Source organism: Sparus aurata, chromosome 1 (genome assembly GCF_900880675.1).
Source record: "Sparus aurata chromosome 1, fSpaAur1.1, whole genome shotgun sequence".
In the NCBI taxonomy this organism is placed as follows: domain Eukaryota; kingdom Metazoa; phylum Chordata; class Actinopteri; order Spariformes; family Sparidae; genus Sparus; species Sparus aurata.
Genome location: NC_044187.1, coordinates 10346453 through 10360181, shown reverse-complemented (window position 1 = coordinate 10360181; position 13729 = coordinate 10346453). Strand labels below are relative to the sequence as shown.

At 40.3% G+C, this 13729-nt stretch overlaps 1 protein-coding gene across 3 annotated transcripts in view; it reads left to right on the top strand.

Annotated features, from left to right (window-relative positions):
* The window catches only part of sh2d3a (SH2 domain containing 3A), a 19522-nt gene that overhangs the window by 4960 nt on the left and 833 nt on the right, over positions 1-13729 (top strand). For all 3 annotated transcript variants that reach the window (XM_030414655.1, XM_030414665.1, XM_030414671.1), the window contains 13 exons: positions 2729-2768; positions 2929-3045; positions 3627-3770; positions 4719-5005; positions 5108-5193; positions 6050-6169; positions 6871-7028; positions 7162-7356; positions 8863-9024; positions 9490-9605; positions 11840-12011; positions 12104-12215; positions 12572-12757. In XM_030414655.1, the coding sequence (XP_030270515.1) occupies positions 2729-2768; positions 2929-3045; positions 3627-3770; positions 4719-5005; positions 5108-5193; positions 6050-6169; positions 6871-7028; positions 7162-7356; positions 8863-9024; positions 9490-9605; positions 11840-12011; positions 12104-12215; positions 12572-12757 (1895 nt within the window). The remainder of the gene's footprint in view (positions 1-2728; positions 2769-2928; positions 3046-3626; positions 3771-4718; positions 5006-5107; positions 5194-6049; positions 6170-6870; positions 7029-7161; positions 7357-8862; positions 9025-9489; positions 9606-11839; positions 12012-12103; positions 12216-12571; positions 12758-13729) is intronic.

Genomic DNA, 13729 nt, shown 5'->3' with positions numbered 1-13729 from the left:
ACGAATTGGTGTGAATTGGTGCGGCTGTCACGGCAATGACTCGTTCTGCTGTTTGCACAACATCTTTTGTGACCTGAGAACAGCCTGTGTTGGGCAATAGCTTTCCGTTTGTGTGATAAAAAGTCAGACAGATGGATTTAAATCAAAACCATATGTGGGGTTTACCGTCACATTCCGTTCTGTACAGCTACCAACCATATAATGCTGACTGCAGCCAGGTGATGTGTTAGCTCGGCTTGTGTCGGTATCCGAGGAATGCCAGGGAGATAGCGGCGTTTCAGCACCGGGGCCCGGGGCGGGGAAAGGGAGGGCTCGGGCGGACTTGTGTTAACTCGTCCGAAACTGCGCAGGCAAGAGGGCGAGCAGACGAGGGGGGCTGGGAGGGACCGGAGAGGAGAAGGCTTGGACAGCACGACTCCACAGCTGTTGTTTGGTCGTGTTAGCTTGGACCACAAACCGTAAAAAAAAACATGTCCGGGACGAGGGAGCTGTGAGGCGGACTGACAGGTAGGACCGTTGGCGATAGAACGTTTTTGAACAAAAGGATAAGTTCGTTAATCAACGCGAGACTTTAGGTTCGAGTTTTTGAAAGTTGATTTGACAGTCGATTTAAACTTCACAGGAGCTTTCTAAACATTTATCCCAACTTCTGCCATGTCGAGCTTTTTTTTAAAAAAATCTTGTTTTAGTGTTTTCAGAAAAAAGAAAAAAAAAGTGTATCACTTTGGTTTCTTCTTGCTACCTTACCTGTAGCCTCGCAAGCCAACGTCACCTACCTGTTGCACAATTTGAAAGCGACAGCGTGTTCCAGGGCAGAGCAAACGAAACCACGTAAAAGTAATTAGATTACAGTAGTGTAAGATACCAGATTACACGGAGGAATACTACTTGGCTGGTGAATGACATAGTTTGAATCATAGCTATATGTGGTGTCAGGTTTCTCAATAGTGGCTCTCGAACACATTGCACAGGTGTTTCTGTTGTTACCTGGGGCCAACGCCTCTCACACAGGATGTTGCACCCTCTTACCTCATAACAAACCTGAAAACTGTGATTTATTTATCTGGATGTGTATTTATGTCAGATTGTAGTCTTTGTTTCTGCTGTTAGTTATGTAAATATACAGGTTAGACAGTTTCTATTGTTTGACAACAACATACCATCAATAAATATTACTTTAAGAAGCTTATAATGCTGTGTTGTTAAAGCCATTTTAAAGAATTCTTGATTCAACATTTATGATCATTTTGATTGCTGTAGTTTGTGGTGTTGTTAAATTGTGTTGCCAGTGTTTCTAATATTTTATCCTGCCAATTTTAAAGACACATGCATGTTGTGTTGGAGAAGAAATTGCACCAATAATGAGTTAATAATTCAAAATCAGAATTTTTTTATTTATTCATTTATTTTGCCATAACTGAATGAAGAAGCTGTTCAGAGGAAAATGAGGTCCCCAGAGAACAGGTTGAAGCTGAAAATGTGGCAGGGTCCGACAAATGTAAACAATGTAAAACAGTATTACACTTAGTTGTCTTTAAAGGTCGGTTTCAGTTTATTCAGTCATGAAATCGAAGAGTTTCTTTATTTAGTTTGTTTAGGCATGATTAAAATGTCATCCCACGAGCTACATAGTGCACCTTTAATAGAGTTGACTACCTACTTGGGTCACCTCAGTATAGCCTAATGCAAAGAATTTTAAGTGAAATGCATAAATCTGGTGCACTTTGAGAATTAAACGAAATAAAATTTTAAAAATATGTTTCTGGAAAATAGAGGCACAATTCTGAGACAGTGATTCTCTGTTTGAACTTATTTAGTTGTGCTAATTCCTGACAACCTTGAAGGAACTGCTCCATATCTTGCAAACAAAATAAAATAATGATCAGCGAACTCAATGAATAAAACATAAAAAACGCTGGATTTAAAAGCATTCACAGGTTTTTCTTTGGGTGTCTGCGGTCAGTGTTGGAGGCCTTCGACTCATGACTTCAGTATTTCTAAAATCCTTTTGCAACCTTGATGGTGTGACAACAAGCGGCCCAGTTATAGAGGGATTTCTAAATGAAGAGAATATGTTTATTTTATCAGCACCACAAGCTACGGCCTCCAAAATGATCACAATGTTGAGTCAACACCTTTTTAAAACAACTTCAACGAAACATAAATATTATAGCCCTCCTGAAAGTAGGATTTATTGGGGTGTGTTTTATATGACTGAATTATTTTTTCATTCAACTTGGTCTTGTGTTTGTGTCTTGTGCTTCAGTGGATGTTAATATATATTCAGGGTCAAAGCAGGGTAAACAAGTCAACCTCTCAGCATTGTTTGTGCACATCCCTCCAGCAGTCCCTGAACACATGATTTGTTCCACATTGTTTCTGCTTGTTCACACACAGAGAGAGGCAGATGTAGATGTAGCGTTTCTAGAATGAGTAATAGTTGATGATAGGGCTGGGAGTTATCTAGTAGAGCCCTGTTCTGAGCTGTTCATCTGTGAGCCGTGTGTTTACTGAGGCAGGAAGGTGGAAGCTTTGGGAGGAAGGAAGGAGGCAGGCTATTAAAAGTCCTTCAGTTGGTGTGTCGTTAATGACAGACGCAGACCTTGGCAGTGGCCCTCCATCCTTGTTCATGTTCAAGTCCAAAAACAAAAAACATGGCACCATCCTCTGTGGCTCCCTGGGTGTTCGTTTAGTAGCTCCAAATCACCGCTTTTCTCTTGTTTTTCAGCAAGAGGAGGAGTGTCAGCGCATACTTTAGCCAGCTAAAGGTAAGAGGTTAAGCAAACGCCCTCTTTCACCTCTTTCCTCTCTATAGCTGGCCCTTTTTCCACGTATTGTCCTTCGTACTCTCACACGTAGAAAAGGTGAGCACAGCAAACATGCAGAGTAACGATGTTCTCTGCTGGGCTGCTGCTGTGTGTGTTGTAGGTGTTTGGCGGTCGGAGAGAGATGGAGTCATTGAAGAAAGAGCTGGAGGAGGAGCTGAAGCTCAGCACTGAGGACCCGAGGAGCCATGCATGGTACCACGGACAGCTGAGCCGAGAGGTGCTCAATAGACCATACTATTCTCACTGTTTTACACATAATGAGACAATTTCTATACACAAATCAAAGGAATAGACAGACCTCTGGTTGGTAAATGTGCGTATTTGCCACATGAGAACATTATTACTACTCTATCCTTTGTGCGATCAGCTTGTCTTAGAATAAAGTTTATAAAAAGGGGGATAACGGCTTGTCTGGTTCTGTCCAAAGGAATCAAAATCCCGCTGACAACATCTCCTTACCCCTGAAAGCTTACAGAAAATAAGTTAACAGGATAATGGCTTCAGTGTTACTCAACTGCCAGTTTATTAGGTTAAACTAATGCAATTTACCACACCTTTATCAATGAGATTCGGCCAACTAAGTCACCAAAATAATGATTTGTTGAGTCAACAACTCTTGAAAGAGTTTCAAGAAAATCTGAACACTGTTAACCTTCATGAAGCAATGATTATCTCTCATCAGTCAAACGATTGCTCACTGTGGCCAACGTTCACATACAGTATGATGTCAACACACACTCACACACACACACACACACACACCCAGCTGACCCACTTAACCTGCTGACTTGTCTCCAGGCTGCAGAGTCTCTGTTTGAGAGGGACGGAGACTTCCTGGTCCGAGATTCAAGCTCCACCCCTGGTGACTACGTTATGAGCTGCTTTTGGAGGAATGGGCCGATGCACTTCAAGATCATACGAGTGTTGCTCCGGCCCAAAAAGGTCTGTCTAAGTTATGTGAAGTGGGGGATAATCGGTCAGTTGTTAAAAAGCTTTACTGAGAATCAATGCCAAATATTTCCTGGTCACAGCTCCTTAAATGTGAGGATTCTTTGCTTTTCTGTTTTTATATCATTGTCAATCTAAACTCGACAAGTTTTTTTAGAAGAAAATGTTGATTGCACATTATTGGCTGTGGACTAGTGACACCATCAGCCTTTAAACTTTTCCTTACAAACCTGGCTTTCATTACTCTATTTTGTCTGCCACTGGACACGAAGTCTCCCGGGAAAATTAGGCTGAGTGATGATCCAGTCAGGCTGGCAGCAGGGCACTGTTTCTGTCTGCTTTTACCTCTCCATTATTGACTAAAGTAATGAATATACTTGTGTTTTTTCCTGTTGTGTTAGTAGTATTTAATGATAGATGCCTCTCTGAGAATAACAAAAGGCGACCTGGTTGTCTTTGCTATAGCAGTGCCAACAACAACAGCACTTTTCTAGATTAAATGATCAGTGGGATAAGTGGAAAATTAATCAAAATCATATTTAATATTTAGATTACGTTTGAGGTGATTTATGACAGACAGTCAGAAAAAAATTAACATTTATAAACTAGGAATCCTTGCAGGGCTACTATGTAATTAAGATTCATTGGATTGTACAGATCAACATATTAAGCTGTGATAATGTGTACTTTAGTAGACAGTTGATAACAGCTGATAACCTGTCGTAACCCAGGTTTCAGCTCAAGCTGTTACTGTCCCTGCGCTCTGACTTTGTTAGGAAGGAAGTATGTTGTAAGTCAGATCATCAAACCAAAAACAATCTTTTGCTTCTCAAACACTCGCCTCCTGTAGGTTGAGTGGGTGAGTATCTGTGTCTGTTAGCGGACGATTCCTCTTAAGGCCCAGCTTGATATATTACGTGTGCGCCTTCATCTGTGCGACAGGGCTACTCTCGGGAGCTGTTCCAGTTCGAGGAGGATCGCTTTGACAATGTTCCCGCTCTGATCCGATTCTATGTGGGTGGGCGCCGGCCCATCTCCCAGGCCTCAGGCGCTGTGATCTTTCACCCAATCACACGGACACTTCCTCTGAGAGTCATCACAGAGCGACATGCAGAGTCCAGCAGCAGCAGTACAGGTGCAAGTGGAGACAAACACAGTGAATCCAACAAAAGGCGCAGCCTCAGCTATGCACACGGCGACACACTGCAGGTCATCAATCCACTGCTCAGGTGGGAGGAAGTCTTTTGAAATGGAGTGTAGTGCACTGAAACACACTGCCTATACACAAATACAAATAAATATGCTCTTGGTCTTCATTTTATGGGTTGCAGGAGTGGAAGTCAGCCTGCTAACATGGAGAATGTGGGACGGAGGCCTTCACTTCAGTCCGCACAGTCTGACAGCAACCTACGAACTGGTATATCAACATGAACATGCAGCCTCTACCTACACAAGTCTGTCAGCGCTAATCTCTTAATGTCCACTGGATGCAGCTCAGTTCTGTTTGCCTAACAATAATCTCTGAAGCATGAAATTCACATGTAAATGTAATTAAATGCTAATATTTGCTGACAGCTGACATGAAATTATTATTTACTGTCTTTCTTTGTCTATGTGTACAAAGAGCAAAACTAGTTTTCCTTTTGTTAATACACGTTATTCATAAAAAGAGAAACTAAATTGTGAAAAGACAGCGTGCTGTTTTATAGTATTTAAGACAAGTTAAAGGGTAACTCCACCAGTGGCGGTTCTAGAGCAGTTTTAATAGGGGGCCAGGTTGGGGCCGGCTTTTTTGTTAGGGGGCACATACAACCCGGAAAAAAGGATAAATCCCTCATTCAGACAAAGCAGTGTTTACAATTTTAGCAATTTTGATTGGGTAGTAAACTGCTGAGACACTTTATTTCTGCCTTTCCCTTCAGAACAAAATCATTGCAAGAAATCTGTCATTGTATTATTAATGCAGACTCCCTGTCAGGGGGGCCACAGGGGGGTCTAGACTCAGAGTTACGGGGGCACTGGCCCCTGTTGGCCCCCCGCCTAGAACCGCCCCTGAACTCCACCAATTTTACACATCGAAGTGTGTTTACAGGTCTTGGGGAGTACGACTGTATAGGTGATTAAAGAAGTAGAAGGCTCCAGACTCCAGGCTCTCCTTCATGTCTCCAGACTTGATTTAAAATGATATAACAGCAAAACCACCATTAAATCATGCAGAGAAACCAGAATCCTTACGTCACCATGTTGTTCATCTGTTACACTTTCTCATGCAGGTGTTCCACAGAACAAGCCGTCAGAGGACACTGGCCCCGCCCCCATCTCCCCCGTGTTTCGCACAGGCAGCGAACCCCTGCTGAGCCCACGACCACGAAACACGCGGCCGTCCCTTCCAGGTAACATGCACACACACTAAAACACTTTTACTCATGGTCAGATGATTTTAAAAACAAACATTACTGTCGATGAAGGTTCTCAATTATCCAGGTCATGGTAATTCTAATTGCTGTATTCTAGGCAACTGGCTCTGTTTCAGTTTCTTGAAGACGTTTCATCTCTCATCCAAGAGGCTTCTTCAGTTATAACTAATTGGAGGGGTGTTGCAGGATTTTACACTCTGTGTGGGAGTGTCCTTATAGAGTAGTTAAATACACTCCCACACAGGAGGCTCTTGGATGAGAGGTGAAACATTTTCAAGAAACTGAAACACGTCCAGTTGCCTATGATACAGCATTTAGACCAATGGAAAATTACTGTAGATACAAACATTCATTCTCCTGTCATGAGATGCAGTGTGTGTTTGTGCGCTTGTTTTGGTTCAGGCGTAATTTCTATATGTGTCCTGCTGCCCACAAATGACTGAGAAAATGTTACAGAGAGACAGAGGGTGGAAAAGCAAAGGAATAAACTACAAAGAAATTTAAATTCAACTTTATTTGCTGTTAAATGAGGTTATTTACTAAGAACTGCTTAAACTGTCAGCAACACTTCATGTGCCTCAGACTCCTAAAGCACACTCAGAGTGACACATCATCACTGCATTGTGAACATAAAGTGTCTGTAAATGAGACTGACAGTGACTCCACCGTCCCCGCAGGTGGTGGTGTGACTTTGCGAGGTTCAGATGGACAGCTGCACCCCAGAGCTCCTCCCAAACCTCTCAGGGTCTCTGCCATCTTCCCCAACTCCGTCCCTCCCCCACCCAGAGACAGAAACTATGACCCCTCCTCTTTCTACGATGAGCTGGTCGTCCAGGTAAGGAACTCGTCATGAATCCCTCACAGCTCAGTTCATGCAGTTTATTTGTCATCTCTCTCTCAAGTTGGTGAAAAGAAGAAGAAATTCCAGAGTCAATGTAGAGTTAATTTCCACCTCCTGTCGTATCCAGGTGCCACAGTCCAAACGGAAGGGTCATGTGGACCGACTGCGTGTAGAGGAGAAGTGGCAGAGCCGCGCCCGCCTCACAGAGACGTCGTTTGGCTTTCTGGAGGCACAGAAGAGCGAAGCATCATCTGAGGTGCCTTTGCTGCCGCTGAAGAAGTCAGCAGAAGCAGTGGAGGACTGGCATTTTGAAAAGCCACATGTTTGTAGAAATTACATATATATATTTTCAATGTTTATAGTTTTTACATTTGTCTCTGTTTTAAGTTGATATGAAGGTGTTCAATTAGCAGTTTAACGTTGCTGTTCACATTCTTTTAAACTGCATGTTGTGCATGTCAAATTTTCTTTCCAGACGTTTTTCTGAGAGTAGAATTTTGAAATTTGCTCGAATGGTGTAACCAATAACAGAGCCGTCAAGTCTGCAATCATCTTTGATAAAGTTACGTATTGTTGCAGCGTGAATCCATTCAGAATTTTCACATCAGTCTGAAATTAAATTTGTATTGCCATGTAGAGCTGAACTGATAAGGCCATTCATCAACAACAAAGAACTAATCAACAACTCATCTTGTTTTAAAATGCTAGAAATTGAGTCGTACAAACTTCTCAGATGTGATCGTTTGATGGCTTCTTTGCTCTCGACACTTTTGGGTTAGTTGGATAAAATAGGATTGACATTTTATAGGTCAGATATTGAATTTTCTAAAAGCACACATTAAACATTAAAGTGTGTTTACAGGTCTTGGGGAGAACTACTGCTTAGGTGACAAAAGTAGTATAAAACTTTTTGTGGCTCAAGACCAAGCTGTGATCTGATAAACTGATTCAAATGATGTCACTCAGTGACTAAGTTGCATTGTGGGTAGTGTTGGCACCAGATCTTGGCCTGGTCTAGCATAGCACTCCCTGCTGGACTCATTATGGACAGTTTACAAAACAAATAGTCAAAGTCAATACAGCAGAACCAGAGATATCTTTTTTAATTCTATACCCTCTTCTTCCTTTCCAAAACCTGTTGCCAACTTTACCCACAATGCAACAGCCACTGACTGACATTACTAGAGGCAGTTTAATAGATGACATGCAGCTTTCTCTGGAGCTAAAAAAGACTTTATACTACTTTTTTTCTTTCTTTTTTTTTAAACATATGCATTAGTACTCCCCCAGACATGTAAACACATTTGAATATTCAAAATTAGTGGAGGTTCCTACTAATCAAGGAAATAACTGGATGTTTATGAATATGAAAATAATAATAAAAAAAAATAATAATTGTTAGTTGCAGATAATTATAATTCAATAGAAATGGTGTAGCTTATTAAAAATATTATTATTAAATATAAAAACATATTCTAAAATATAGAAGTTTCACAACTTTTTCAGGCTTTTGTATTCACCAGAAAAAGTATTTTTAGTAAAAACATGCTAAACTACTTAGTGATCCTGAAAGAGTGTAAACAATATACAGAAATGTAGTTATGATCCTAAAATATTTTTTTAAAAAAAGGTTATCTATAGAAGTTCATCAGACTATAATCTTTTGTTAAAACTGACACATTGCATCATTATGTTGTTTCTGTGACTGTCTTTCTGCCAGCAGGTGTCAGAGTGATGCAGTATATGACCTTTTACAACAGCTGTTCATTATGTAACAGCATCATCAGTTCTGTACTAACGTTTTGATGTCCCTCTTACACCATCACAGGTGGAGTTGGTCTCGTGTTTCCAGTTGGATCAGTTTGAGTCGCTGCTCTTGCCGGAGAACAACCGACCTCTAGAGCCCAGCGTCCTGCTGGGGCTCAAAGAGCTCTTCAACAAATCGAACTCTGAATCCATGGCTCTGCACATGCTCAGCGTTGACTGCCAGGTAGCTCACAACAGTCTAACTTTTCCCAGGGAGGTCTTCAGAATCAATATCCACATTGTTTCACTTATGTTGTTATGCACATCTGAGCAAAGCAATGCAAAACTAAGGTTTAACATCCTATTAGATGTTCAAATTAAATGCAAATAATGGGCTCACACTACCCTGTTCTGAATGACTCACACTGCTTTGTCTAACATATTATTCATCAGAGCCAATGTTCAATCTGGAACGTGTCTCAAAGGGTGTAATTTTTAAGTAGTAAGAAATTCGATAAATGCCTTTTACTCTTTTTTGTTTTTTTGTGCATGAAAGCGAGAAATTCTCATATTTTGTAATAGTTTGATAAATATGGGTCCTGATTTGTAAATCGGTGTTTTCAGTAAACTCAATAAACCAAACTCCCACTCGCTGAACTGGATGTAAAACCCGAATGGATATTGATGTGTCATTGTTTTGGTACTGCAGGTGGCGCGCATCGTTGGGGTGACTGATGAACAGAAGAGGATTATGGGAGTCGGATCGGGGTTGGAGCTTGTCACTCTGCCACATGGAAGCCAGTTACGGCAGGATTTGTTAGAAAGGTACGTGCAGCTGACACACCATCTGTACTTAAAAAAAAAAAGAGGGACGAATAGAAAGATTAGATAGCTGGTTCACTCACTCATTAAAAAAATAAAAAGACTTCCTCTCTGAATATTATTTTGGGTGCTTTAGAGAATAAATAGGACAGCAACGTCTCTCTCCTGAGTCAGTTCACTCGTCAGTCTGGATGATACACAGAAAACAGTATAAACAGTTTTCCGGGGGACTAAATCTGAGGCGGATTATACAGATGAAAGGACACTGTGGACAGGGATGCTGCTGCTTTTTTGACATGTCATTTCTCAAATCTGTGAGTACCATGAAATCCCATTGACCTCTATTGTATTTGTTTGCATGGATGCCAAAAAGTGGGATGTGAAATTAATGTCTTTCACCAGCTACTGTATTTGGTGTTCTGCACACACACACACACACACACACACACACACACACCTCTAGGTCTGCAGATAACGATTACTTTCATTATAGATTAACCTGCTGGTTATTTTCATGATTAATTGTTTCATGTACGAAAGGTCAAAAAGTGTAGCAGCAGACAACAGTCCAGAAAAACGACTCTTGATTTCCTAAAGATGAGCAGCACATCCTTAAATCTGAAGGGAGACACTGCAGCTGAGCTCCGTCCACATGTAAACAGGGATTTGCTTGAAACAGAGCTTTTTCTTTGCAGCTTGGCCCTTTGTAGACACATAAACCACATTTCAGGTCACCGAAAACTGAGCTTTTTGAACACTCCTGCCAGGGTGAAGGTATTCAGAAACGCGAGTTAGAAATGAAGAAATGAGCATGAGTCTTTGTAGCGTTTGAAAATGTAAACCTGGAGTAAGTGTTATGAAGTTATTTGAGTTTGTACGATGACAGAATTGATGTTATATTGCTTAACATCACATTACGTAAGAAACAAATGGACAATGATGAAAAAGAGAAACAAAAACAGCTGCTGTTTATCCAAGAAGATTCTGTGAAGACGGTCACGTTTCCCTGCCTCGTTTATAGAGTTATCTGTAACCAAGCAGCCGAACAGACTGAATGACCACGAGATATGGGTTTCCAGGTGTGCTGTGTGGAGGGAGATTATTTCTGAAAGGTGCCAAAATGCTTGTAAATATATATATATTTTTTTTTTCATTAAACCCTGTTTACAAAAAACCCTGTGAACGTGTGCACTGAACTCACATTATTTAATACACTGATCGATTTTGAGATTTTGGCCTTTTTTGCTTCCATAACATGTCGTCTCTCAGATCACTGGAAAAAAAGAAGTGTGTGAAAAACATGTCTTTAAAGACTATTTTCTCAGAATTACTTTTTTCTCACACTCAGTTGCACTTACATAAACAACATTTTTCTGTTTTATTCCCATATTTTATATTCTGTGGGTTTTTACAGTGGAGTTTTTTCATATACCATTCCAAACATGGCAGATATAGATTTTTTGTTTTATAGCTGTTGACAGTATTTTTTCTGATTTTTAAAGTAATAAAGCAAGGCATCCAAAATCCCCTCCTTATAACCCTTTTGACTCTAAAATATCAAGAAAATAAAATACTTATTTTGAATCTGGCGTAGTCCACTGCTGAGCTTTCTGTTCTGGAAATCTATGCAAATAAGACAATTCTTTAAATAATGTCTCAAAATATAAGATCACAGAAGAAACATGTACTTGTAGTGATGAAGCTAATTCATCTGGGAAAGTTTCATAGGGATATATAACTTCTTTTAAAACCCTTTTTAAAACCTACCTTTTTAGACGTGCTTCATGTGAAATCATCCTTTTTAACTGAATTTTCATCTTTCCATCTTTCATTCCTTTCCCATCTTACCGTCCTCCACCACTTTTATTCGTTATCTTTAATCCATTTATTGTCCATTATTCCTTTTTACTGCTCATAATCGTTTTATCTGTTCGTAATTCCTTTTGATGTGATGTCGTCTTCTAATCCTCCTTTATTGTTTTTATTCTTTTATTTCTATTTTTGCATTTTTTTTTCATTTCTTTCTGTGATTTTTTCCTATTTTATCAATTTCAGTTGATGTGAAAATTTTAATAAGCTGAAACCAGAAAATGTTTGACATTGAATAATGACTGAAATGATTGATCTGTTCTCAAAATAGTCAGTAGCAGTTAATTTTTTCTTTTTATCAGCTGATTGAATCGACTCATTGTTGCAGCTGTTTACACCTCTAATCCCATCGTCTGTCATTTTTTCAGGCATCATCTGATAGCACTGGGAGTCGCAGTGGACATCCTGGGCTGCACGGGGACTGTGAGCCAGAGGGCGACCGTTTTACATAAATTAATCTTATTGGCTCAAGCCCTGAAAGAACACGCCCACAACCTCTACTCCTTCTCAGCTGTGATGAAGGCTCTGGAGATGCCTCAGGTAGTGTAATAATGACAAATATGCAATGCAAAATGTTTAAACATATTGAAAGCTGATTGAAGTTTTCCAACATTCTTGACATGTTTGTGCAGATAATGCGACTGGAGATGACGTGGAGAGCGCTGAGGAGGAACCACACCGAGACTGCGGTTTTATTTGAGAAGAAACTGAAGCCCTTCATGAATTTGCTTAATGATGGCGACGGTGAGGGGCGGCGTTTAAGAGAGACACATTACATGACATTAAATTCATTTGGCAGATGCTTTTGTCAGATGTGACTTTCCAGACTCAGGAGATGCACTCAGTGTGTTTTATCTCGTTTCATCATTTCAGACATTTTATTAGACTTTGAACATCACTCTCTGGAGCCACACAAAACTTTATATAACTTTTACACATACAGACTGACGTGTGAAATGGGAACACTTCCCCTTTAGCAGAGTGAAGTTCTAGATACAAAAAACACCTGCTACTCCAGACAGGTAGAAACTAGTTCTATATAAGAAGCACTGTGACATATTAAAGTCATGAATGTCATGCATTGTGTGTGTGTCCTGTAGACTCCGCTGTCCATGGTCCGATAGCTGTGCCACATCTGGTTCCTCTGCTGATGGCGATGGAGGGCGAGGACCCGGTGGAGGACAGTGAGCGAGGCTGTGAGCTTCTCTACGATGTCCTCCAATCAGCTCGCAGAGCTGCGCTGCATGCACAGGATTATCAGCAGCACGCACACTCACTGCTCACAGGTACGCGCTTTCATAGACGCAGTTGCAGAGAGTTACTTTTGATAGAAGTTGGTCAGTCGGCGAGAAGGATAAGAGAATAATACACAGTGGGTTATGTTTCACTGCTGGTGGATTAAAGAGGATGAAAGGAATGGACTCAGAAAGGAGTGAGACTTTTCCTATCAAACTGTTGTTGTGCGTACAGACGTCACGGAGTGAATGGAGTCACATGACAAACACCAACTGTTAAGTGTTAAGTGGAAATTGCTCTCCCAAAATATGAAGATAAAATGTAAAATCTCTGACTCTTAAATTGGCAACCTAACGATATTGATATGGTGGACAGAATATTAATATTGTCTGAGTTTTATTTTTGTGAAATATGGCTATTTACTAAGCACTCGAAGTCATTAGATTTTTAATAAGATTCATACAGTTTGAGGCATTATATTGTAAATCTTGAGTGTTTTTCTCTCCTGTGGAGGGTCAGACGTCACAGTACGAGAAAATCACCAAATAGAACAAATTATGTTAAATCACTCGAAGACATAAAACAGATGTTTTGCTAATCTTTTTTGACATCTACTGAATTGAAAACAGTTAAAAGACAAAATAGTTCATTTTCACCTCATTTACTTCATTGATTTTTGTATAAGAAAAAGCAGCTTATTCTGAATTTGATGGCAGCAACATGTTTCAAACAGGCAACAAAAGACTGGTGCAATGCTCCAAAACACATTTGGAACATTTCACAGGTGAACGGGTTCATCAGTAAGAAGTGATGGGGTGTGAGGGAGTTATCCTCGAAAGGCTCAGAAGTTCAAAAGGAAAGATGGGGCGAGGTTCACCACTTGATTCTATAAAGGATATCAGGGGCTCAGGAACACCTCATACAACCTTAGTTGATAAAAACTCAGTTTATTTGCAAATGAACAACTGGAGATTGTGAAAACTTCACCACTTGTGGTGTCTGATCTAATAAGTCTCCTTCAC